At 43.7% G+C, this 27,814-nt stretch overlaps 1 protein-coding gene across 3 annotated transcripts in view; it reads left to right on the top strand.

Moving 5' to 3' along the window:
- The window catches only part of CDKL2 (cyclin dependent kinase like 2), a 49,277-nt gene that overhangs the window by 12,634 nt on the left and 8,829 nt on the right, over window positions 1-27,814 (top strand). For all 3 annotated transcript variants that reach the window (XM_019493550.2, XM_006273712.4, XM_019493551.2), the window contains exons 3-8: window positions 11,365-11,559; window positions 12,386-12,564; window positions 13,976-14,088; window positions 14,968-15,107; window positions 16,061-16,149; window positions 24,785-24,914. In XM_019493550.2, coding sequence (XP_019349095.1) covers window positions 11,365-11,559; window positions 12,386-12,564; window positions 13,976-14,088; window positions 14,968-15,107; window positions 16,061-16,149; window positions 24,785-24,914 — 846 coding nt within the window. The remainder of the gene's footprint in view (window positions 1-11,364; window positions 11,560-12,385; window positions 12,565-13,975; window positions 14,089-14,967; window positions 15,108-16,060; window positions 16,150-24,784; window positions 24,915-27,814) is intronic.

Here is a 27,814-nt window from a genome sequence, read left to right on the forward strand (position 1 = left end):
TGCCCCTGCCTGCACGCATGCACACACCCCCCCCCCCCCCCCATACTGGTGAGGCCCTGTGCTCCCCGGTCTGGCCATGTAGCCAGGAGTCATGTGGTACTGGAGCAGGGCTGGAGCAGGAAGCAGGGAAATAGCTGGGGGTGGGCAGGGCTGGGCTCCTGCTGCCGGCTCCGCCTGGGTCCTACTGCCCCAGCTCCTGTTGTCTTTGACAGGCAGCCAGGAGCTGATAAATATTTTCTAAATTTTTTTAAGGGTCCTGTGGGCCAGACAGAATGGCCAGGTGGGCTGGATGCAGCCCGCAGGCTGTATTTTGCCTGCCCCTGCAATAGAGCCAGAGAGTTGCTACTCCCCCTCTACTCAGCATTGGTAACACCATAGCTGGAGTACTGTGTCCAGTTATGGGCACCGCACTTCAAGAAGGATGTAGATAAGCTCAAAAGGGTACAGAAAAGAGCCACTCTTATGATAAAAGGGCCTGTGGGATAGGCCCTATGAGGAGAGACTTTGGGATCTGGGTTTGTTTAGTCTGAGTAAAAGAAGGCTAAGGGGTGACTTGATAGCCACCTACGAGTATGTCAGGGTTGAACACCAGGATCTAGGGGAGCAACCCTTCATAAAGGCACCCCCTGGGAGGATGAGGTCCAATGGGCACAAGTTAGTTGAGGAAAAGTTTAGGCTAGACGTAAGGAAAAACTTCTTCTCCATCCAAGTAACTAGAATTTGGAACACATTCCCAGCAGAGGTAGTGCAGTCACCATCCCTGGTGGTGTTTAAGAAGAGCCTGGACAGGTTCCTCATTGAGCTCATTTGAGCCCAATTACCTCCTGCCCGTGGCAGGGGACCAGACTTGATGATCTTACAGGTCCCTTCCAGTCCTTCTAGCCTATGATTCTATCATTTTCATTTAGCACTGTGGATTTTTCTTTGTACGGATTATAAACCGGTTTTTCAAATGTATCATATTTTAGAGAGCAAATCTGATCTTTTCAGAATCTGCTAATAAAATAACAAGGACTTGCAAATCTTTTGCACTTTTGACTGACCTTTTCCTAATCCCTTTTTCTGGGTCCCTTTCCCTTTGACGTGTTACTTTTTAACCTGAACATACCAGGTAAGTCATAGTTTAATGAAAGCTGTTTAATCGTTAACCAGATTTTAGGGAATAATGATGAAGTTTGAACTTTTTATTTGTCTTTTAATTTATCTGTTTTGTCTATTTTAAGTTATCTATTTAATTTGTTTATTTGTCTAATTTGTCTATTTTAAATGCTTCATAGCATTTATTATTTATCACAAATACTTATATTATAGTAATACACAATGGTATTGTTTTGGGCACTTTAGTAACACAGACCCCTTTAAAGGGCTGCATTTAATGACAAAGGTAGGGAATGGGGTGGAGTATACCTACATGTCTGGTGGACGATTGGACCAGCTTTGTAAAATATGTGAATTGCAGGGTAAAAAGGGGAGAAGGAAAAGAAAGGGAAGAGGAGAGGAATCGCATGATTTTTGGTAGGAAAGGAGAAGATGAGTGCCTGTTGTGGGCTGCAGAGAGGATTGAGGGTAAAGTCCCTTTGCTGTGTTTGTGGCTGCCTCTGACATGTTCCTACTTTCAGTGTCTGCTAAAAGAGCAAGGACTACAGAATGATAGTCTCTCTCAAGGACTTTGCAGGGAAGCAGGTGGGGTTGGACAGGGCAGTAGCAAATGAGCTCGAGGAGTGCTGAACATGGCAAAAACAAGTGTGTTAACTATTTGCGGGTAATGCCATGGGTCCAACATAATGTCTTCACCATCATCTGGATGATGTTAAACATGGTTGTCTCCACCTATACTGACAGAAAGCTTGTGTTCAACATCCTGCAAGTTTCTGTGATGCCTCAAGGACATCTTCTAACATGTCTGATATTTCTAGTAAGCCTAGCACATTTCTCATTTCCAATATAGGCAGAACTCTTGAGGGTCATCTGGTTAGCTTCTGCAGTGGAAGGGTTCCTTGTCATAGATGGGTCATGAGGGAACCAAATACTTAAGCACATGCTTTGCTTTATGAACTATGATCATCACTGTGCATAAACATAAGCTTGCATGCACTGGTACAGTCAGGCGTAACATCTGCAGTGTTTTGAAGTGTAACGCACTTGGAAATGAGTCCAAGCGACCAGAGAACAGGAAGAAGCAAACAGGACAGTTTGCAAATGGTTCACTAGTCAGTTCTCAGGTCAGTTTGCCACCCCTGTCTTTGAAGAGGAGCCTAAAAGTTAAGATTCCTTTTTTTTATATGTAATTAGAACTGGCTAACTATGTAGTTTTATTTTAACAGCTAAGACTCAGCAGCTAGACCAAGACTTAAGCACCTTGTTTAACTAGAGTCCAGAATGAGGGAAAGTTTGCTTGGAAATTCTCTCTTATATTCCTTCACTGCTGCTCAAGTTGCAGCAAGGGAGATTTAAGTTGGATATTAGGGAAAAACTTTCTCACTAGGAGGGTGGCGAAGTGCTGGAACAGGTTACCTAGGGGATGGTGGAATCTCCATCCTTGGATGTTTTTAAGGCCAGGCTTGACAAATCTCTGGCTGAAATGATCTAGATTGTTATGCTTTGAGCAGGAGGATGGACTAGATCTCCTGAGGTCCCTTCCAACCCTAATTTTCTATGATTCTGTTTGTAACAAATATAGGGTTTCAGCCACTGGACATGCATTTAGACCCTGGCTGGTATCTCCCCAGGTGCAGGCAGTTGTGTGTTCTTCAGTCATGGATTGCTGCAGCCCTCAATATCATTCAGTGGCTTTGACCTCCAACCCAGAAGGAGCCAGGGGAGAATGGACCTAAGGTCAACGGGTGCCCTCTTCCTGCTTTGCGCCTCTTCTCCCTGAGCACCTCCACGGCTGGCACTGGGAGATGGGTTACCCAGTCTCCACTGGTGGAACAGGAGAGTTATGGGGATTGGGGGCTGGAGAGTTGGATTGCCAGTTCCAGTGACAAGGAGGGCAGTGATGGGGGTTGCAAGGCTCTTGTGGCAGCACTGGAGGTAGACTGCTGCAACAATTCTAGAGAGTCCAGAGGCCAGTGACATACTGAAAAGGGGGTTGGACAGCAAGCCAGATAAGGAAAGGCTGAGAGAGCTTAGTACTGAGAAAAGGAAATTAAGGAGTGGGGTGGGGGGCCACATGATGGCAGCTTTCCAACACTGGAAAGGCTGTCATAAGGAAGAGGGAGAATATCAGTCCTCCCTTGCTGCACAAAGCAGGACACAAAGCAATAGTTTTATATTCCAGCAAAGCAGATTTAGATTAGGCCTCCAAACAAAGTACCTTACTGTTGGAACTTTCAAATAATCAAGGTACTCCCTTGCTTATACTGTTGTGACTGGTATGTGCATTTCTGAGGAAAGGAGACAGATCTCCCAATCCTTGAGATTTGCAACCTAAACCAATTATCCAAACAGACAATATTATTTAAAAAAAAACCCTAGTGACTGTAGGAGTAGTAGCCACCTCTTTAAGGAAGTCTATCATGCATTTCCTGGGTTGTGCACATTGTCTTGTATTAAACTTATCACCATTAATCTGAAGACATACTTATCACCCTTAAACTGGAGACAGACCAGGCACATACTTGATGCATAACTTTCTTGGCATTTCCTTATGTGGTCATTTCCACCAAGGGACACTTCTTGTTGAATGTGGTGGTCATACATGGACAAAACCTGTCTGATTGGTCTGTTGCAGTCAGCAGCTCCTATGCAAAAAGATCTACACTCCAGGCTTCTTACCCAAGCAGATGGCTGTGGACTAAGGTGGTGTGTGCCTGGTGCTGAGAGCTCAACAGCCATGAAGACCTCTTACAGAACTGGCAGGCAATGGAGGCAATAGGTGTGGAAGTAGGAGCTGACAAAGCTGGGAACGAGGAGTAGGTTGCAGGGGTGGAAAAAGAATATAAGGCGAAAGCAAATACATAGCTGGACAAGAAACCAGACAAGGTGCTCTTGGAGGAGCAGCAGGGGGTGCTTGGTCTCCTGGTTTTGGAGCAGAAGCAGTGTGGAAACAGGGATAGCTGAGTCTTGGAGAAGCAGAAATGACAGCGGCTCTCCTGAGATTTCCTGTCTCCTGTGCAGTCATCACTTCTCTGCTTTCTGCAACTGTTGCAAAGTCAAGATGGAAGAATCCTTCTACACAAGCCCTCAGTGATGATCTCCCGTGATGCAAGGAATCTGCTACCATTTGGAAAAAAAGTGTAATATTTTACTTAGTGCTTTATGTTAAATAAAGAATTGAACTGGCATTACCAGTTGTCACTGGCTCTATAATGACTCTATAATGTTGGTATGCTTCATCAGGCATGTTAGGTATAAAACACAGGAGATCATACCACCCTTCTTAGTGCTGGTGCTTTCCAGTCTCCCAGTTCCCTGAAACGTCTCCTTTTCCCCTCTTACCAGAGCAGAGAGGTACAAAGGGTTTTGTGGCTGAAGAGCCACAATCCTTGCTTTGGTCCATGAAAAAGGACATGGGGATGTTAGAAAAGGTCCAGAGGCCAGCAAAAAGAAGATAAAGGGCTTGGAAACCAGGGCAGCTGAAAAGAGATTGATGGAAATAGATGTGTTCAGCACTTAAGAGGGGGCATAATAGCAAGCTTCAGATACTTGAAGATGTGCCATAAAGAAAACATCTTTTTGAACTAATGGCTTGTCATTGCAACAAAGCAAGCTTAGATTGGATATTAGGAAAACCTTCTTAACAATTAGAACAATGAGACAGTGGAATAGACTGCCCAGGGAAGCTGTGGGATCTCCATCACTGGAATCATTCAAGAAGATGGTGGATAAGCATTTGTCAGGGATGATCTAGCAGTAGTTACACCTATGTTCTACAATACTTTGTTTCTACAATGCAGTGTTTCCTATGTTTCTGGGCTTTGCTGCTTTCAGCCACATAGGGCTGGAAAGGAAATCCTGCCTCTGCCTCCCCCCCCCACCCGTTCCCCCACTTTGCTCCTACATATTGGAGAGAGAGGGGGGTGAGACTAACCTTCCTCAGAAGTTCTGGGGGTTGGCAGCAGCCAAGACTAGGGATTTTGACTAGGTTGGGCCAATGCTTCTGCTGGGAATTAAACCCAGAGTTTCCTGGCTAGAAGGTTTTGCACCTCTGCCCAGGGTCAGATCAGTTCACCATATTTGTGGGCAAGAAAGAATTTTACTCCATGGGTCAGATTGGTATGGACTGTAGAGGTTTTTTGCTTTCCCCTGTACTTGGGGTCCATGGCCCTTCTTAATTCTTTCTAGCATCTTTCATAGAATGATAGAAAATTAGGGTTGGGAGGGACCTCAGGAGGCCATCTAGTTCAACTCAGTGCTTAAAACAGGACCATCCACAACTAAATCATCCTAGCCAAGGCTTTCTCTACCTGGGTCTTAAAAACCTCCAAGGATGGGGATTCCATAACTTCTCTGGGTAACCTGTTCCAGTGCTTTACTACCCTCCTCATGAAAAAGTTTTTCCTAATGTCCATCCTAAACTTCCCTTGCTGCAACTTGAGATCATTGCTCTTTGTTCTTTCATTTGCCACCACTGAGAACAGTCTAGATTTTGTTATGCCTATGTCCTACCTTGGGTATTTCCCATGCTTCTGGGCTTTGCTGGTTGCCCTCCTCCTCTCCCTTCCCCCCCCCTTTTTCTGCTATAGAAAGAACCTTCACCACATCTACACGATGGGCGGTGGTCCACTGGCTGACACCGCATCTGAAAGGGACCTGGGGGTGACAATTGACCTGAGGATGAATGAGCCAACAGTGCAATGAAGTCACCAACAGGGCAAACAGAACTCTGGCATACATCAACCAGTGTGTTGCCAATAGATACAGAGGTGCTTCTCTCCCTCTACTCAGTGTTGATAAGACCATAGCTGGAGTACTGTGTCCAGTTCTGGGCACCACACTTCAAGAAGGACATGGATAAGCTCAACAGTGTACAGAGAAAGGTCACCTGCATGATCAAGGGCCTGGGGGATAAGCCCTAGGAAGAGAGATTCCAGGAACTGGGTTTGTTCAGCCTGAGTAAGAAAAGACTGAGAGGTGACCTGATAACTGCCTGCAGATATATCGGGGGTGAACACCGAGATCTAGGGGAGAAACTCTTCAGAAAGGTGCCCCTAGGGAGGGCAATGTCAAATGGACAAAAGCTAGTTGGGGAAAAATTTAGGCTGGACATAAGGAAAAACTTTTTTTCTGTAAGGGTATCTAGAATCTGGAACGCACTCCCAGCAGAGATGGCGCAGTTGCCATTCCTGGAGGTGTGTTCAAGAGAAGGCTGGACAGGCACCTTGTTGAGCTAGTTTGAGCCCAATCACCTCCTGCCCATGGCAGGGGACCAGACTCAGTGATCTTATAGGTCCCTTCTGGTCCTTCTATTCTATGGTTCTATATATGTCAGGGTGTTTTTTAACCCTTCCCAAAGGCATTGGGTATTGGCTACAGCCAGGACTAGGGCTGTTGACTGGGGTATATCAGTGCTTCTGCTGTGACCTAAGATGGAGGTTCCTAGTTAGAGGGTCTTGCCCCTCTGGTCAGGGTCAGACCAGTGGCTGTATTGGGTCAGGAAGGAATTTTTCCCCATGGTTATGTTGATATGGACTGGGGGGCGGGGGTTGCCTTCCTCTGCGGCAGCGGGCCTGGCATTCTACCTGGGATCTTTTGAGCGTATATTGTTAAAACTTTACGGAAGGAGGACATTAGTTGTCATTGTTCTTCTGCTTTACCTCGGGCAGGTTTGGGTGCTAGGTCTGTGTTGTGTCAGGGTTGATGGCAGGCTTATGTAGAGTTGAAATTATGGTTTGATCCTGCCTTAGGCAAGGGTTGGACTAGATGACCTCTGGAGGTTCCTTCCAGCCCTACTTCTCTATGACTGACGAATATAGGATAATATACCTGGGGGAAAATAACCTCAATCACATAGTACAGAATGTTGGGTTCTGACCTAGCTGTTACAACTCAGGAAAGAAACCTTGAAGTCACTGTACACAGCTGTCAAAAACATCAGTTCAGTGTGCAGCAGTGACCAAAAATCCAGTAAAATGTTGGGCATCATTAAGAAGGGAACTGAAAACAAAATGGAGAACATCATCATGCCACTATACAAATCTATGGTGCACCCTTATCTTGAATGCTGTGGGGTCCCCACATCTGAAAAAGGATGTAGTCAAATTAGAAAAGGTACAGAAAAGGTCAACCAAAATGATCAGGGACCTGGAGCAGTTGCCATACCAGGTGAGACTAAAATAACTACCAGTCTTCAGTTTGGAAAGGAAAGGGTTGTTGCGGGGTGGGGGGTGAGAGATATAATGGTCTGTAAAATTATGAAAGGTGTGGACCAAGTCAACAGGGAACTGTTGTTCACCAAGTCCCAAAATGCTAGAATGAGGAGGCACCCATTGAAATTAGTAGGTAACAGGTTTAAACCTAACAAGAGACATTTTTTATGCAATGCATAGTTAACTTGTGGAACTCATTGCCACAGGAGGCAGATAACATAGCCAGGTTCAAAAGGGACTGGATAAATTCATGATTGATAGACCTATTAATGGTTATTGAACAGAATGGTTGGAAATGTTTCCTCTGGCATCTCTAGCCCAATAATGGTGGATGCCAGTGAGGATATTGAATAAAGGATAGATCACTAGAGAGATCTGGTTTGATGCTGTCCTACAGAATCCCTTTCTGCCACAGAGACAGAATACTGGGCTTGATGGATCATGGACCATTGATGCAGTATGGCACTTCTTATGTTCTTATGTACTTGTGTCTGGTTATGATGTTATGCTGTGTGACTGTGTGTCAGAGTTGACTGTTTAGTTTTACTAATAAGTTAGACAACAGATTTCAATAGGATGGTTTCAATAGGGGTGAACCAGCCTCTGGTGAAGGATGAGGTTGAACAAGATGACTTATGAAGATTCCTTTCAGCCCTGCTTTTCTATGATTCCATCAGAGGCTGGGGTACTAGCATCACCCTAAGTGCTGGGAGCCCCAGGACTCCAGGCACTGCTGTTTCTGGTACTCTGGGAGGCAGGGTAGCAGCACCGGGCAGTGTACCGGGACCCAGCACATGCCTTTCTGTCCCTACATGCCCGATGGGGGAAGGGGAGAGAGAGCAGAGCACTGTGGGTAGAGATGTAAAATTTCCAGAAATTTTGAAGCCATGGAAAAAAAAACATTTTTTCCCCTTTTTTTGGGAGATAAACAGAAGTTTTGGGAAAAATTGAAATATATGCAATACATATTTTCTTAGCACTTTTTACAGATCTAAATTCACTTTGCTACTTTAAGAACATAACATGTATTATATATAACTTGGTTTGTTCATAAAATTACCATGTTTGGTATATTTATGAAATTTAAAAGTATAGTTTATTCAGATAATAATTACAAATTTACTAATTCAATTTACTTTTAAAATGTTTTTAATTTTTGTTACAAATGGAGCTGGGGGCCTGTCTGGCAGGGGTGGGGGGTTGGGGCTGTGGGTGGGGGGCAAGGGGCACAAGCAGGGCAGGGGAGCTGTTGTGGGAAGAGTGAGGGGCACCAACAGGTTTGGGGGGAAGTGAGGGGCACCAGCAGGTCAGGGGGGCTTTGGAGGGGAGTGAGGGGCCCCAGCAAGGTTGGGGAGGCTTTGGGGGGAAAGGAGGGACCCGAGTGGGGGGGTGGAGGCTGTGTCAGGCCTTTTATTTTAATCACTTGTTTTGGGGGGTTTTATCAGAGAACTTGAATTTTTTTATCAGAGAATGTGCTATTTTTTTATCAGAGAAAACCAGGATCCCTGCTAATCAGCCTTATTTTCTGAGTTATCGCTATCAACAGTTTCTGATCCTTCATTTTTATCTTCTTCATGGACTTCAGAAAACTGAACATATGTCAGGATTGAGACAAGCTTCTCTACTCCTTCACATGTTAGTTTATTTCTTGATTTGGTGCGAGTATTTCCAAACCTAGACCAGTTTCTTTCGCCTGCTACAGAAGACAGAGGAATCTGAAGCAGGTGAGAAGCACAGTCAGAGGCTGTATTGTTCAAAGGCCTTGTCACCATGTTGCAGGAGGGATATGCTTGGCAGAGTCCCAGATTGCATTCCTGGACCAAATACCTGAAGGTGTTCTGTATTCTGCAACATTTGAAAGTACCTTTCCAATATCAAGTCCTAAGTGTGTTGTTTGTTTTGTAATCCAGTCAAATGCAGTAGCAGTGCTATCATCACTAACATTTCTGCCTTTGAATCTTGGATCCAAGAGATTTGCAGCAGCATGAATTGACTGGCAACAAAATTTTTCCCGTCTGTTAATAAAGTCTTTCACTTTTCTTTCTTCTGTACTTGTAAGCAGAGATACACTTAGATTCTCAAAAACAGTTGATTTTTATCTGAGCCATTTGGTAAGGAATGTCTAACAAAAGTGCACTGTCTGATTCAGCTGCAGTGATTGCTGAAGAAACTGGCTCTAGAATCTTCTGGTAGTTCTGCAGCTGAACCCAGAAGACATCCTCATCAAGTACAGTTTTCCTTACACTTCTGGGTACTTTCAGATCCTCAATTATTACTGTTTCTTGAAGCGCTTCTTTGTTTTTATGTAAATTTTCAAATGAGATTACCACTCCACCTCATCTAGTTTTACTATAGAGTTTGAGTGTCACTATTTGATTCTTTGCATTCTTTTCTTCCTGCTTCTTCTTGAAGACTGCAGCTACAATATGAGTAGCTTTTACATGTTTTATAACTTATTTTGCTCTTCTATAGATCTTTTGCAAAGTGTCCAACTTCATGATGTCATTAAGAAGCAAGTTTAGCCCATGGGATGCACATCCTATTGCAGTAATATGTGGATATGTATCCATTATGATGTCCCATGCTGCTTTTATGTTGCTTGCATTGTCAGTCAGCAAAGCAAATACTTTACCACTCCCAATCTTCTGTAGGACTTCACATATTTTACTACTGAGATACTCTACAGTATGCCTGTTCTTTCGTGTTTCAGTGGTTCTGTAAAAAACTGGTTGAAGTGTTATTATCACAAAGTTTATGATTCCTTCTCCCCACACATTTGCCCATCTGTCTAAGTACTGCAAGGCACAGTGTTTCATTGATTTTTCCTTGCACAGATTGCGTTACACGTTGATATTCTGACTCTAATTTAAATGCTTCCTGCCAGTATGCAATGAATGGACGCTGCTGCCAGTGTCCACTCCCAGCCTTTTGAGGCCTAGTCAGGAGGACAGGAGCAGACCCATCAACCTCTAGATCAAAAGTCAGCGATAGAGGAAGTCCACAACCAAAGAAGGCACTGAATCCTTCTTTCTTCTCTTGTGAAAATGGCAGTGCCCCTGGGGGCAGAAATGCATCTTGCTCTTGCATTTGAGAGTTGTACTGTACTGCTTGTCCTTGGTGTACAGGAATTGTAATGATCTGATACTGCAGATAGTTTTACATAAAAGTCTTCCTATTACAGTTATTAAAAACATTTTTGGGGAGTAAAGAGCAGCAATATATGAACACCTAGTCTTAAACATTTTATTCATCATTCAAAAGAAAATATTTCATAAGAGGTTTTTTGGTTTTGTTTTTTTTTCCAAAAGATTTCGATTTTTCCAATTTTTCGGCAAAAAAACAAGAGCCCTCAGAAAAAAATATTTATTTCCCCGAATTTTTCTTTCTTTCTTTTTTTCTGGGTGCATCTCTAACTATGCAGTTCTGGAGGGATCCCTTGTTCCTGTGCAGGTATAACAGGAAGTGAGGCACTTCAAAAGCATAAGTAATTTTAAGAGATGCTATTTTGGACATTTTTGGAACCCTTCAGATGGCAGGTACATCTGTACAGCTGTCCCTTTGAAGTATTTCAAAGGCACTTGAAAATGTTTGAATGTTATGTTTGTCCGCAGCCTAAGTCTTTGCAGCATTAGGGGTTATGTTAATGCCAGTGCCCTTAATTGAGTATTCTTAAGCATGGCACATGACCTGTAGAGATCTCAGTCCCTTTTCCGTGAACTCTTTGGCAAAGAGGGGAGATGGAGTTTGGAAATACAATACAGAGATGACCACTTTAAGCTAAATAAGGATATATATTCACAGGTTTGTTTTTTTTGTTTAGTCTTCCCTGACTGCAGTAAAATGTATTCTGTGCTCCTTTTTGACTTACAAAAGTAAGATTGTTTTATTTAGGAAACCCAGTGATCCAATGTTAAACATAAATGAGTGTGGAGGGCCATGTTAACCAAAGAATGCCTGGGAGACCATTTACTTTGCAGTTAAGTTTTCAGGCTCTGTGTCTCTACTGTTAAATGTTGAAGTATCCTCACAGAATGTTTTTGTTGTTTGATAACAGCAACTAAGGCATGAGAACCTGGTGAACCTGCTGGAAGTGTGTAAAAAGAAGAAGCGGTGGTATTTGGTGTTTGAATTTGTGGATCACACAATCCTGGATGACCTTGAGCTGTTTCCCAATGGACTTGATTACAGCAGAGTTCGGAAATACTTATTTCAGATTATAAAAGGAATAGGATTTTGTCACAGTCACAATGTAAGTATGCCAGAGGTTCTCTTGCCTTTCTGCTTACTCTCCCTTTTGTGCTCACATTCTCTCTCTAAACATAACATGAGTAGATGGATTCTAGCTGCTAAGATGCTTATTTTAAGTAGAGCCTTAGCTAGAAAGAAATGTAATTAGGGCACAAACATGATAGTATGGTCTCAGCAGCATATAGCAGGCTCATTTGGCAATTAAAAATTCCCCCCCATAAAGGGTGGATGGTTAATCTAGCCCATTTCAACCATGGATGGTGCTTTATTAGTAGAAGTCTTGAAATTGACTAGGTCCTCTCATTTCTAAGATGGCTCTTAGAGGCAAAGGCTCTGAGTTACCAGTGTAACAAGCCTTAAGATGATGTGAAGATCAGCTCTGACTAACAAAGTAAGGAGCATTAATTAAGTGCGAAGACTTGGAGCAGGTGAATCCCACATAAATTAGTAGGCATGCCTGAATCAATATTGCCTTCAATATTGAAATGTAATGAGATCTAGTAAACAGCTATTGCCATTTCCACTATTTAAATGTCTCAGCCCTCTACTTCTTTCCCCTAAATGTATGGAAAGGGTCATATGTTCAAAAACAGAGAGGTAACTTGTGGTAATGAAATTTCTGTGGTGGGTAAGTGCTTGTTTAAAATCTACAGTTGGGTACACACATACTTTTTCTATTGAGAATATACAGTTTAGAATTCACGCACATTTGTGCAGTGCTTCTGGAGACACAAAATGTGCAAATCTCAGTCCTTCCATACATGCCAAAGAGTAAACTTGGTGCAGAAATATAAAAATTGTCCTCCTGTTTTTGCTTTTCTTTTCAGATCATACACAGAGACATTAAACCAGAAAATATATTGGTCTCCCAGTCAGGAGTTGTGAAACTCTGTGATTTTGGCTTTGCTCGCACACTGGCAGCTCCTGGAGAAGCTTACACAGACTATGTGGCTACCCGGTGGTACAGAGCTCCAGAACTGTTAGTTGGAGATCTCAAGTATGGCAAGTAAGAACATTCGGAGAAGAGTTTGTAGAGGCTTTTCTGTACCTGTCAGACAAATAATTGAATCATAGAGAAATAGAGATGACCTCTTGAGATTCAGCCAGTCCAATCCCCTGCTCAAGGCAGGATCATTCCTTGTCCAAACAATCTCATTCACGTGTTTGTCTAACTTGCTGTTGAAAACTTTCAAGGAAAACAATTCCATAATCTCTCTAGGTAATCTATTCCAATGCTTAATTGCCCTCATAGTGAGAGAGTAGTTTCCAATATCCAACCTAAATTTCCCTTGTTGCAGTTTGAAACTGTTACTTGTTCTATTCCTGGTTGCCACAGTTAAGAATATATTACTATCCTCTTTGTAACCACTCTTCAGGTATTTGAAAACTGTTATCATATCCCCCTTCCATCTTCTATTCTCCAGACTAAATAATCCCAGTTCTTCCAAACTCTTCTTGTAAATCATATTTCTTACACCACCAACATATGGCCTGTGGGCTGGATCTGGACTGTGAAGCCACTGGACCCGGCTCACAGAGCAGGAAGGCTTTATTGCTGCCCATGCCTGTTCTGGGGCTGGGCAGTGAGGAACTTCATTGGGACTGGACAGCTGGAAGCTGTGCCTATATTGCCATCATTTCTCTCCTACCCCCTGCCTGCAGCGCAGGTACAGCTTTCTGCCAGTGGAGAACTGAGCCAGGGCTACACCCACACTGGATTGTTTTTCCAGTTCATCAAGGTCATTCTGAATCCTAATCCTGCTTTCATACCTGCAACCCTACAAATTTGCTGTCATTTGCAAATTTGCACTCCATCCCATCCTGCATATCATTAGGGGCAGACATCAGTGGGACAGACTCCTGAAGAAGCATGGTTGGTATGTTTTCCCACTTAAATTACTCTTTGAGCACTCTTTTAGCATTGTTAGTCAGGTATATCACATCCACGGTGAAGCTTTTTCACCATAATTAGAATGACACTTGCAACATGCCTACCAGGATAAACAACTACCCTAATTAGGGCTTCTATAGCCTGTTCATTAGCATCTGATGAAATAGTCTGTTGCCTACAAAAAGTATGTATTTTTCTGAACAAGGTAATCTCTAAATCACCATCCTGCCCTGTCTTTTGCCTGATAAGGGTAGAAATACAGTTACATGTTATCTTACATTAACGTAATTGGCATCTTGCATGAACTAAGGTCAAAATCAAGTAGATGGTCACTTTTCAGTGCTTGCTTAAAAATATTTGATATCAGACTTGGAAAATGACCATCTACAAAACCACTGCCTTGTCTCATTCACTGATGCTTTCTGCTGGCAGCCTGCAGTGGCCTTTAGTTCAAGCAGAGTGACAAAGCTACACCAAGATGATCGGACTTGGTTTGACAGTTCCGCTCACAGCATTTTTCTTTCAGGGCTGTTGATGTGTGGGCCATTGGCTGTCTGGTAACAGAAATGCTTACAGGAGAGCCCCTGTTCCCTGGTGACTCAGATATCGACCAGCTGTATCATATTATGAAGTGCCTGGGTAAGGGTGCATGCCATTTTCCTGTATTTAGCTGACAGGTTTAAATGGTAGTTTTGGATAGCAAGTAAAGTGTGGTGCTTGGAAGAGCATAGGCAAACAGCAGGAACTTCCCATGGCTTCAGTCTGGCCCACCCAGCACACCCATTTTGGCTGCAGCAAGAAGGCTCATTCTGCCAAGATAAGGTGTAGCACAGAGAGAAAAAGGAGAGGCCACATCATGCAGGGGCCTTGCATATTGCACGGACTGAACAGTCAGGGTCAAGTGTGACACAGCTGCAGCCCCTGTGAGAGAGCTTCTAGCAGTGCTGGGACAACACTCATGCCTGTCTGTTCTCTCCACTGAGTGAGAATCATCATCCCTGCACAGTTGGCTTTTCTTGCCAAGTCCAGAGCTGAACGCCTGGATCAAATGCAGCTGCTAGGAGCTGAAAGGAGCTGGGGGCTTGATTAAGTTTTACTGGGGTGTTGCAACAGATGTATTTTCAGATCCCTACTTCCTTTGCACTCTTCAGAAACAGGTTACCTGTAGCTATAAACTGTATCTCTGTATTTATAAAGTTGTATCCACCCACAAAGGCTCTGGTGAAGGGTCTTGGACCCTTAGGTTACTCTGGGCCAAAAGGTGGGTTACCTCTTCTGTGCCAAAGCTCTTTGGTTAAGGGTTTCCCTCCCAGAGCAGACTTCTCATTTCACCTTGACTACCTAGTAGACTGCAGATACAGAGTATCTGACTTAATCACCCTGCAGAGCTTGGCAAGTACAAAAAAATGGCACCATTCACAGGTGCTGGTACCTTGACAGCTGACATGAAATGCAGGTCTGTTCTGAGCTTCCTGGGTGTGTTTCTTGTCTCAGCCTCAATATATCTCATGATTCTAGGTAATTTAACCCTAAGACATCAAGAGCTGTTCTACAAAAATCCACTGTTTGCTGGAGTGAGGCTGCCTGAAGTCAAGGAGGTTGAACCTCTCGCAAGACGTTATCCCAAGCTCTCCGCTGCCATTTTAGATTTAGCAAAGGTAACTGATTATTTTGGAAATGCATTGTTCGCATATTAGTTTTCCTCTTTTACCTTCTCTGCCTGAAGAAGAGTGTTTGTACCCAAAAGTTTGCAAAGAAGGATTTTCCAACTATTTTAGTTGGTCTAATAAAAGATACCAGATTTAGCCAAAGAACCTTGTCTGCCTGTGTCCTTAGACCAACACAGCTACAACCAACACCCCATAATACACACATTCTCTATTACACTATAATGCCTTTTGCCTTTGTGTATTGTGTGACAATGCAAGTTTCTCTCCCTAGACCTAGCTATGTTCAGGATGCATACTCAGCAGGCCATATATGCACCTCTCTAACTCCAAGAGTCCCTATAGAGAAAGGAAGCAACTAGGCCTGTCCATTGCAGGTGGGTGAGAGTAGATGGGAGACAACCCCTCATTTTCATCTTTGAATGATTTTTTTTCTCTTACAAGAACACCTTAAAAAAAAACAAACCAAAAAACCCTCCTTTTTGTTTGTGCCTATTTAGACTTCTAGTTTTGGGGAACTATACAGTGAACGTTGCTGGTTCTTTTCCTGTAGAACATAATTTTTGGTTGGTCAAATAGTGCAGCATGTTTGGTTTTGAAACTTGTTCTAAAATATTTAGCATTGTATATAATGTAAAGATTTCACCAAAAAGCTCAAATGAAAGCTAGTGTTACAATTTGGGATAAAGCTAATTGATGTCTGTCAGTACATTCTCATGGACCAAGGGTAAAGTGTCTGGCAAAAATTGTTAATTACTTCCAGTCTCTTTTCTGGGTCATATCACTGAAGCATGCTCTAGAAGTGGCTCCTCCTTTAATTTTTGGCCTTTTGTTTTCCCTTATTTTCTTTTTTTCCCCTTAATCGCTCTCTTTAATAACTTTGTTTAGACATTTAAAGATCTTTCCTTTAGGTTTTATTGTATATTAACTTATTGGTCTTTTAGAAATGTTTGCAGATTGATCCAGACAAACGACCATCCTGTGCTGAGCTGCTGCAGTGTGATTTTTTTAACAAAGATGGATTTGCTGAAAGGTAAATTGTTTGTGTGTTTCTTGCTCAAAATAGCCATACATGAGAATGAAATAACTCAGTGGTGTGTTATGTTTATGACACATCCTAGCCCTGAATGAAGGCAAGGGTACGTTTTGAGAGAGACTCCCAGGGTGTTCTCACATTCTCAGGATGCCCTTCTGCCCCAAACCCCTCTCTGCTGTCTGCTTCTTGACTGCTAAGAATGGACTGAGATGTTCCAGAAGTTACCTCCCTGAGCTAGGGTGCCTCAGCTTTACCTGCTTCACCCAGGTCTTACCAGCTTTTAGCAGAGGGCATTTTGCCAGGTAAAAGTCACGCCCATGTCAGGCCATGCACTCAGAAAAGATGAGTCCACCTTCTGGAGATGAGGCCTGACTGGTCAGAGGCTCTGAAATCACACATACACTAACAATAAGTAAGTTGTAAAATAAAAAATATATTTATTATTAAAATAAAAGCAAACATAAGAGATCAGTCACCATATACTGAGATACAGAAATATAAGAACAAACAAAAGGAAATAATCAGAACAATAACCTGTTCTTACCCCACCTCAAATCCAAGAATGCAATTTCTACTCAGCTCACTAGCTGAGGGACTCCAGTGTTTCCATATGTCCAGGAAAACTAAAGACCCTGACCTTGTTCTTGAGACAAATCTTAAGTAAAGTTTCTTATCTGTCCATTTACAGACATTGTCCGTTGGATTTTCAGGGAGCCTTTCCTATGCATATAACGTCCTGCCCCTTTCCCCCTCCCCCCAAGTATATTTATTTAACAGAGCAGAAGTATTTTCTGATCTAATTAAGACCAGGAGAATATTTGCTTCTTTTCAGACATGAAGATTACTAATCAAGTATCCCAAATTACTGTCTCTTCCTCAAGTTCCCCACTATGAGAAATGTCCTTCCCTCAAATAGCCTGAAAAACCAAGTGTTTTTCTTTTGGCACCTTCTTTTAAAATGCAAATGTAAATTAGCCATTGTCTAGAAGGGCCTGGCTGTTTAACGCACACATCTGTGTTGGAAGCTGATTTTTAGTGATTACCTGTCTTCAGCCATTTAGGCTTTGAGCCTCTTCCAAGTGGAATATAAAATATCATATATATAACTTTATATATGACTGCTTTTATCAATTTTAGTCAAATATATATTAAAAAAATTATACGCGGAAGGGCTCACCCTCCCGTATATATTATATACTGTATATAATATATATGTCATAAATCCAATGTCTATATTTAGTCCATGATTTTTAGTATCCAGGAGGTTGATGAAGTGGAGTTCATAGGCTTGTCTCTGGGAAGTGTTGTGTAAGTTTCCTTTGACGATCAGGACTGAGAGATTGGAGAGAGAGGGTTTTCTTGTGAGAAATGTGCCCCCACAGGTAATTGGGTATTTCTGTCTTTGATAGATTTCCGGTGTACGTTCATTCTGGTGCACAGTTGTTGTTTAATAAATATAGACATTGGATTTCTGACACATTATAATCTGCCTGACAACTGACTCCCCAACCCAGCCTCTGGCTTCTTTACTTTTCATTACATCCAGGAAGAGCACACAGCAACTGCTGAAACTTCCTTAGCCTAACAAAGGGTTTTTGAACCCAAAAGCTTGCTTAATAACTATTCTCCAACTATTTGGGTTGGTCTAATAAAAATATCAGATTCGCCCAAGGAACCTTGTCTGCCTATGTCCTTAGACCAACACGGCTACAACCTACATCCTTGTCTTAACATTCACATACAAGGAAATCTCATTAAATGCACTGTCTATCATGTATGTGCTCAATAGTTGAAACCAATTATGAAAGTTGATTAAATGCAGCCAACACTGAGCATGACTAAAACACATGGCCCATATTTGGCAAACAGGCTGATTTTTACAAATTTATTTAACAGACCTATCACCCTACGCTTACAAAGTTACACATATTGAGCACCCTTGTTTTACCAAGACTTTATTGGACAGAAACAACTACATATCAAAAACATACAGCTACATATATTAAACCCTTAAACAACATAGATCAACTTCCCACAAAAACCAAGCCATTACAGAAATCTTCTTCATACAGAATCTAATTAAAAAACTGTTACCTCAGTAACCACCTGAAACACTGCCCCTCCCATCAGTCCTCTTGGTTTAGTGAAACTAGTGTCTCTAGTCCTTTTTTTCCTCCACTTCTTCACCTCTTCCTCTCCAATCTTTTCCTTGTCCCAATCAATGTAGTATTTCAGTTCATGCAATCCCAGCTTCTGGCATTATGTCACTGAAAGCCAATCCCTTAAAGATCCAGAGGTTTCTTACTTTCCATAAATTAGTTTTAACACGTGCTAATAAAGTCCTTAATAAAGTTTTCTCCAGTCCCTTTGCTGAGTCTTTATGGTACCATCTCCCACACTAATCACAGGTTTATTTTGGTGACACTCAGAAAGCAGCAGACCCTTTCCTACACCTGCTTTGCATATGTATATTCCTGAAACACATATGCAACTGTTTCTTCTTTCCTGCACTTCTCCCTTGGGCACCTTGATTAGTTCATCAAGTCCCATCTGTGTTGCACTTCTCTCACCAGTAAGATACTTTGTACAACCATTTGTGCGAAGTCAGCATGTTCGCCTTTTTGTTGTTTACCTGCCACCTCTCCCTATAATTTCACATAAGGACAAGGAAAGAAGGTACCAACTGGTGCCATCCTGTCTCTGCTTTCATCAATTTCTTATGATCCTTCAGGACCTCCAGCCCTACCTTCCCTATTGTATACTACTGCATGAATCCTTCTATCCTGATGTAATGAATTCGTGGTTGCCACAGCCAAGAGGTCTGATATACTCCCCATTTCCTCAAAATGACAGCTGTGGGAAATCGGGCAACATACTCTGCTTCCCCCACTTCCCTCCATTACTGCCTTGCATATTGTGCTTGCGTATTTTCCAGATGAACAGTCCCAAGTCTGGTGGCTCCTATTCCCCCCATCTCTCTTGCTTTGTACAGTTTGGATCTAGCCAACCTTTCTCTTTTGGCATTCCAGAAGAACACACATATTTTCCTCTGTACTTTTGCTGTCTGCCACTGTGTCAGTGGGAATACAATTCCTGTATATAGAATATTCAACAGTGGCACAGCTTAAATGCCGCCACTTTTCCAGCAAAGGGCAGTGTCCTTCTGGACCATAACCAAAATATTAGCTGTAGCCTTGCCATCACATTTTCCTGTGCTGTATTACCTTTCCCTTTGGCGTCCAGTGTGATTGCTAGCACTCTGATTTCTCTCTTGTTTGAAGGCCCAACTTCTCCAAGTCCCTTCAGTTCCCCACTCCCATTATGGAGCTTTTAAATGTATTTAGTTTAGCCCCTGTTTCTTCTCCAGACTCTGCTGTATGCTTCAGCAGCCTTTCCATTAAAAGTCTCTCTCTACTACATTTATCTCATGCAGGTATAATACACATTTTACCTTTCCCTCTCCTGATATTTTTACTCTGCTTATGACCTTGCTTTTTCTTATTTTTTTTTTGTGCTAACAGTTCCATGCCTTACACAAATAGTAGTGGTGATAGGGGCCTCCCAGCCATTTCTCGCCTCCTGGTCTCCAGTCCAGGCTGGAGCCCAGAGGTATTAGTGGCAGGAAACTCCAGCTCTTCCTCTGACTCGCCTCCCTCATTATCAGGTTTCTTCTTCCTTGTCTTCAGCCCCTGTATTTTCTTTCTTTTCCTGTTCTGTCTCTCTTCTCTGGGTCTTCCTCTTACTCCATCTCTACTTCTGTTGTCTGTAGGGTGTTGTCTTTCTTCCCCACCCCACACCCATGTCTGAGCAGTTTGCTGTTCCCTCCTTCCCTTCCACTCCGTCTCCTATTTCCTCATGCACTGTCTGTCGCAGAAAGTTCACGCCCTTCTTCTCTGTTTTACCCTCCTTCAGGGTTTCTTCTACCATTTCTACCTCAGTGTCCAATCCCTTCTCTCTTCCGCTCTCCTCCTCCAGATTTTGCTGTTCTTTAGGGTGTCTGACTCTACTTGCAAAGTGTTCTTCTCCCTTACAAATAGTGCATTTTAGGAACTCCTGGCCCTCTGCTGCTCTGTGCCCCATCCCTTCACAGCAGTAGCACATTATGAGCGGACAATGTGCAGACAGGTGTCCCACCCTTCTGCATTTGCTGCACCATATTGGTTGCGTGTGGCACATTTTAAAACCACGATGTGCCCTGATTTGGGAGCAGCACCCCACCTTGGCTCCATTCATCTGGTATTAACATTACTCATGCCCTCCAAAACCGCATCCAGGTACCAAATTTTTCCCTTAATTTCTCTACTAATGTGATCTTTTGGACATAGTTTTCTATCTATCTTTCTGTATCTTCTGCCTCAAATAAATCCATGTATATTTGAACTATAATCACTCTCTCTTGATTTCCACCCCCCGCTATGAACATTGTCCTTCTTAATTCCTCCCTCCCATGTTTCGCTGTATATTTCTTCCAGAAGTTCTCATGCCCTTCTCCATCCCAAGTCAGTTCCCAAGTTTTTCAGTTTGAGAAAGCAGGCTGGTGAGATGCTCCACCTTCATTTCGAAAATCACAAACAGTACTTTTCCCAGGAAATCATATCTGTTCATCAATCCCGTCTGCCTCCCATCACCAGTTAAAGTTGCCTTTATCCACAGCCTCTGCTTCTCTTTAGCTTCTCTCGGGGTCTTTTCCCCATTTTCCTGTTGTGCCACTCCCGGTGGGCCATCCTGCCATTATGCTCCTGCCATCCTCTGCATCTCACCTGATGTACCATCTCCTGCTGCTCCTGCTCTGTCTCCTGGTCTTCTCTGCTCCCATCTTCACTTTACCATTGTTCCTGCTGTCACCTTCTGTCTTCCTTTCTTCTCTACCTTTGTCCACTCTCCATCTGTCTCCAGATCATCACTTCTGCTCTTCAGCTGGTTTTCCACCTCATGCTTACTTGCCACCACTGCCATTGTTTTGAGCTTTGGGTCTCCCTTGTCCATTACTTACCCACCAATGCTCTGTTGATCCTTTTCTCTACTTTTAAGGCATAGATCAGGCACAGCTGAACTGCACCATTCTTTTCTATTTCCAATGATTCCTTTTTCTTCACCAGCCTTAAATGTCTGGTAAACATTGCTAAATGGCGCCATCAACAGCTCACTCAGAATTCTTCTGTTGCTTCATATCTCAACCTGTTGCATATGATTAGTGTGGCCCCGCCCTCTATGAAGGGAAACCAGACCAGATTGTCCTGTGTCTCATCTGAAAATACATTTCTGGAGCATCCCAGGGCTCATGACAAGAACACCCAGTTCCAGTCATGAGTGGAGGCAAATTAGCATGTGGATCCTTTGTGGGGGTTTCTGGAGTACATACACGTACTGAGCAGTGGTAAAGCTGTGGGATCACCCTGGCTTAAAATGCTGTTGACTCTGCTAGGGCCCAGCCCAATTAGTTACACAGTAAATCATAAGCCTTTTGGCTTTGGATTGATATCATGAATAGTTTGTACTAAGTATAAAGCAGGTGCCAAAGTACTGCTTAAAAATATGTTTATAGATTATCCGTGCTAAAACTTGCAGTAGTGTCAACAAATGTAATATGCATTGATTTTGGATGAGTGATGTCTAGGCGTGCAATATGCAAATTACTACAGCTGTGTTTAATTTCAAGGTCAGTGTTTTCAAATATGATCTTCACTTCCATGTGCTTAGGGAGAGCAGGATCTGACAGTAAGGAGGGTGGAAAGGAGCTGTAGGAGGAAGTAGTAGGGAGGCAGAGGGCAAGGGTGCTGCCTGACCCTCCAGATTTATTTTCCCTGCTGTAGCAGTGGGAAGGGAACAAATTCAAGGCAAACCTCCAGTAATTAGATTCTGTACCTTGAAAGTTATAACATTTATAAATTTTCCATATATAAGCTCTAATTATAGGAGGTGTTATCTTATAATCAGAATCATCTTATATTCAAGTAAATATGATAATTGCCCATTAAATATAAAGTTGCTGCCATAAGAAATGTACAGCAAATGTATTGGAAATAGGTGGGTGAGGTTTTTGGTCAGCTACGTTCAGTTTTCGAACAGAATCAGTGAAAGAATTCCAGAGGAGTAAATAATAAAACAGACTTATAATTAATTTTATTGAATTGCTGCAAAATAGTATAATCATGGCAAGTTACAGTTTGAGTGAACTAGTTTACTTAAACCCTGGGAAAACATTCAGAGCTCCTTTCCACAGTCTAAATCAATGGAATGCTTCATTTGGCTTTGACTCAGGCCAGTACAGTATATGCTTATCACACTAAGTTATTGTTTTAGTTGTCTTGTAACAAACTAAGGCAAATCCCCTATTAAGTTATTTGGGTAGCTGGTCACAATTAAACTTGTATGTTGTCTTGCATTTTTTTGCAGACTGGTTCTAAAATGGGGAACACTGAGGACTCGAAATGATGATGTAGAAATTATTTGCATGCTTCAAGTGACTTCATTTTCTGAAGTGTGTGAAATTGGTGTTAATGTCCCTTTAACAGGAGCAGGCCCCAGGGGTAGCCATGACGCCCCTGGTGATTTGTATGGCTCCTGTCCAAATCGTTCTCTAAGATACCTTCCCTCGATTCCTTGCCTGCCAGGCTTTTTGTTCTAATGAAGAAAACTAAAGAAAGGCTGCCCATGGGTCTTAAACCGAGCCCTAATCAAGTCTACCCACGTCTCCGGTCTGCCCATTAGCTAAGCAGGTCCTTTTGGTCCATCCATGCCCCCAGGGCACCTGTAGCCTTAATGGCCAATTATTTGACTCCCACCTCCCCATACACCATGCCCATGCCTTGCAGATGTCATTGTCCAATTAATCCAGTCAGTCTTCCTTGGAGGGGTTGTGACCTTGTTGGTCTCTGCCCCTTTGCTGTTGCTGAACCTTTTAGCTCAGGCCCACAGCATTGGACCTGTCTGTTGGGCTCCAGTCTACGCCCTACTCCCAGGCCCCGTGTCTGCCCTGCTCCCGGGCACTGGGCCCACTGGCTTTGGCTGTGGCTCTGCCATGGCCCTGGGCACTGAGCCCGCTCTGGCTCTCCAGGCCCTCTAGCTTCAGGTTTTGCATCTCTGGGCTACTTCCGCCTTGCTCGGGCTCTGGACCCTATGGCCCCAAGCTTGGCTTTTGCCTGGGCTCCAGGACCTCGGTCCTCAAGCTCCCAAGCCTATCAGGCTTCTAGGCTCCTTTGCCCCATCTGTGCCTTCCCAGGCTCCAGCCTTGCTCCCAGGCCTCTGATCCATCTACTCTATTCCCAGGCGTCAGCCCTGCTCCTGGGCCTGCTGGGACCTACAAAACCATCCCTCACAGTCCCTACCACAAACCACCAGCCAAAACTATAAATTATGCTGCTGCCTTGCAGCAAGGCTTCACCTTACTTAGGCTTGTGCTCTTTTATGAGGCACCAGTGTTGTTCTGTCAGTCATCAGAGTAGCTCTGGGGTCAGCCTGGCATTCTCCTGCTGTCTTCCTAGCCCAGGAGCTCTTTATCCTGCAGCTTGCACGGCTAGACTCCCTGGCTTGACTCAGCCCCAGGTTTTATGCCATCTCCAGGCATAGCATGCTTGCAGTCCCTCTTTAGCAGGCAGCCCCTCTGCAGAGTTGCTTTCCCTTCAGCCTCCAGAGCAGGACTCTGCTCTCTGACCAGGGCTTTTATGCCTAGAGCCCTACCCCCTCTCTGTCATGCGACTTCCCAGCAGCCTGCAGGTGCTTTGCACTTGCCTTGACTCCCAGCCTGCAGGCTGGCCTATAGCAGCCGAGCTAGCCCTACAGTTGTTCTCTAGGTGCTTCCTTAGGTTCCTCTTGTGCTATACTATTGCTGTGCTACTTGCACAGCAATAGCCACTTCTCCTTTTAAATGGTTCTTGCTGCCTGTTGTGCTAGGGCTGGCCCTCCTCCTAACTGCCTACTTTTGCCTTCTCTCAGTAACAGGAACCATAGGTTCCCATTACACTCCCTTTAAGAAGGGTTGGCTTCTGCTCTCATTGGGCACCTATACACACACCAGACATCTGTTCTGACGCATGCTAGTTAGCCAATTAATTAGATTAATCAAGTCTGCTGGAGCATGCTAATTAGGAAAAAATGACAACACCAAGGGGCTCTCATGATGTCTCAGAAAGCAAGAGCAAAGTTACCTTACTCGTACTGTTTTGTGCCTTTGGCTGCATTAATATTGATCCATAAAATGGAAAGCATTTGCCAATACACCATTAATTGTTTATTCGGCAGAGAGAATCACTGGCCTTGAACACAAAGTGTGTTTCCCGCCATAATAACATGCTGTACCCTTGACTCAGGGTTTATTCATCAGCAAGTGTCCAGCTTTGTGTTTTGTTGGATAATATCTCCCTATAGACAACGCATCAACAACCTATTGTGTTTCAGCATCAACGTCGAAGCCTGTGATTTGTATTGATTGGTTTGTCTGTGATGGTAAATGAGTATTTTCTTTAAGGAACACTTAATCATGTGACATTCAGTTCAGCCAGTTTCTCATTTGTTTGTTTGACTTCTTATTCATCAATGATTTAGTCTAGTTAACTTAGTATACCTCTGAGGCTTTTAGCTTTATGCTAATTGACACTGATTTATGGTTTGTCTTTTCATATCTGGAATGCAGATTTGCTCAGGAACTTAAATTAAAGATTCAGAAAGATGCCAGAGACCATCAGCTGCAAAAAAAATCAAAATTCATCAAAAAAGACAAAGATGAATCTTTGGGAGAAGAAAGAAAAATGCTTGTTATTCAGGTTAGTTCAGTGGTGCCTGGCTTATTTGCTCTGTGGGCTGGATGACTGGAGCAGGGTAGGTCTGAATCTGCAGTGTGGGCCCAATCCCAGTGCATGCTTAATTAGGCCCCGTCCTGGACATCATGTGGTGGCTGCAGCCAGTCTTGTGAAGGATCAGATCCCATCGCCCCAGCTCCACCACCCACAAGTTCTGGATCAGGCTCTGCCACCCACTCCTAGCCTGGCATGCTCAGGATTGGGCCATACCATCCAGTCTCCAGCCCTTCATGCTCAGGATTCCTGTTCCCTGCCCCAAGCCTGGCACTCTCAGGATCAGGCCAAGCTGTCCCATGTGCTCCAGATTGGGGCCCCCGCAACCCTTTACCACCTGCCCAGCCCAATGTGCTCAGGATTGGTCCCTACCACCAACCCTCAGTCCAGTGCAGTCAGGATCATGCCCCATCTCCACCCCTTTTCCCCCTGCCCTTTTCCCTCCTCCAGTAAGCCTGGCAGGCACTGGATTGGACCCACCACCACAGCTCCATGCATGTCCGATGGAGCCCCATCACCTACCCCTCTACGTGCAGACTGGATCCCACATGCAGGGCTGTGTCATGTGGCCTATGAGACTTGTAAATGTGGCAGTGAAGGAGCAGTGGCAGCATTAATTGCCACTGCTCCTTTGCCAAATTTCCAAACCTTTGGGGAGCCCAGCGGGATGAATCACACAACTCTGTGCCTGGGGGTCTGAACACCCCTGATTAGTTGATTATATGTGTTACTTACTTATATTAATTTCCTCTCTTAAAAATCACTGCATGGATATGCACTATATCTTTAAGTATCCAGGAAAAAATATCTGTATATTTCAACATTCCACTATGATAAAGCACCAGCCTTCTTCACTTTCTGATGATAACTTCTGTAACACTCTTGACAATATACTTCTGTGACCTAGAATTGCTTACATTTTTCTTTCATCATCTTTTTTTAGGAAAACTGTTGTTTATCACCCTCCCCAGATTTCCCCCACCCCCCCCAAAAAATGTTTGTAATTTATCAGATTTAACTTTCTGACAAACTCTGCATATTGGGTTTTAGTATTTATTTACCATGTTCAGCTTTGTTTTTCTCTCTTGCCAAAATTGCTTTGACAGCTAAAGTGCAGTTGGAAAAAAATGTCTCTTAAAGTAGAAAAACCCTGTTATGAAAAACTATCCATTTAAAGTGTAGTTGGAAAAAAAACTCAAAAAAGACTAGAAATAATTGGCTAGTTTTATAAATTAGTGGAAACTAGCTTTTCCCTCCATCCATCTATATTTTTTTATATCTCAAATAGATCACTATGCTGTGCAAGTCAAAGCTGTTTACAGACCACTGAAGCAATCACATGGTGCAAAAGGTCTTAATGTACCAGTTCTCCATTAGTATCCGTACAGAGCATACTGAACCTTTTCTCTAGCAACTCAACTTCTGGGTGCAGTGCAAAACACTTAATGTTGGTCCTACCTGTCAGTCTTGTCTGTTTCCATGAGCTAGGTCAGGGGTGGGCAAAATGCGGCCCAGGGGCTAGATGCGGCTCGCCAGGCCATTCTATCCAGCCCGCGGGGCCCCTAAAAAATGTAGAAAATTAATATTAATCTGCCCTGAGCTGCCTGTCATGCAGCCCTTGATGGCTTGCTGAAACTCAGTAAGCAGCCTTCTGCCCAAAATAATTGCCCGCCCCTGAGCTAGGTTCATTAGTCCTTGTGGAAAAACCCCCCTCTCTCTGCCCCTCACTTGGGCCAACCTGGGTGACCTCTCTGTCTCCTGGTTTTCTTCTTGGTACAGGCTGGTCAAATAGGTGACCTGGCCAATAAATTCCTAGGGGGAGGGGAGAGCATCCTCTTCTTCCGGCAGGCATTTTGAAACCATCAACCAAAGACCTCAGGCTGCTGCCTGAAGATTTTCTGTAAGTAAAAACCTGGAAACTAGCCTGGAGTTGTGACTGGCCTACACAATTCCTGTCTTAAAAGGATCATTGTGTCCAATTTCTGTAAGGACTCACGTGCTTATGTTTTCTCAAAGTGTATCCTGACTTCCTTGTACTGCCCCCCCCTCCCCCTTTCCTCCCTCTGATCAATAAAGGTGTCCAGTTACAGCGTGCCTTGCTGTGTTACACTGTGGTAGGAAAGAGAAAAGAGGCTTTTTGCCCCTTTGCTTGACCAGCAAAGTTTGGCTTTTTATTTTCCCTCAGTTACCTGAGGCTATCTTTGGATGCTTTGGGCTGAAAAAAGCACCCAGAAATATTACTGTGGGCAAAGCCACCCCCAAGGTTTGCAGGGTCTGTGTGCCCTGGGCTGCACAGAGCCCTGCCAGAGACCAGTACCCAGGTGGTGGCAGCATTACCCCAGGCTTGCGGGTGTTCTCCAGGAAGCAGGGCAACTGGCTGTAGGCTCCCTGAGAGAGACTCCCAAAGTGTGGTTTTGGGCCTGGCACAGTGAGGCAAGTGGCTCTGCATAGTAGCATCCCCTACTGTGCTGCCACAGTCCTTAGGTAAAATTCACTGGAGTCAGATGACGAGGTGAAGAGCTTGCCAAGATTTTCTGGTGTTTGGTGACTGGGTGTCAATTCCTATTTGTTGTCAGAATATGGGCACTTGGTACATTCAGCTGTCCCAACAAATTTATTCTTAGTGCAGATGCTGTGGGAAAATCATGCCATTTTACAATTGGACATTATCTTACTGTTTTCATATGTTTAAATCTGAAACTTGGTATTGTCGCAGGGCACCTCAGTGCCCCTGCTCCTAGAGTGGAGAAACTGCCAGGGAGCAAGTGAGTGCTCCCTGGCCTGACATAACGAGCCCAGCTGAGGCTTGCTTAGGTAATGAGCGCAGCTGCGGGTTGCTGGAGCAACTAAGGGGAGCCAGCTGCCTGTAG

This window comes from Alligator mississippiensis, chromosome 2, assembly GCF_030867095.1.
Source record: "Alligator mississippiensis isolate rAllMis1 chromosome 2, rAllMis1, whole genome shotgun sequence".
Classification (NCBI taxonomy): Eukaryota; Metazoa; Chordata; order Crocodylia; family Alligatoridae; genus Alligator; species Alligator mississippiensis.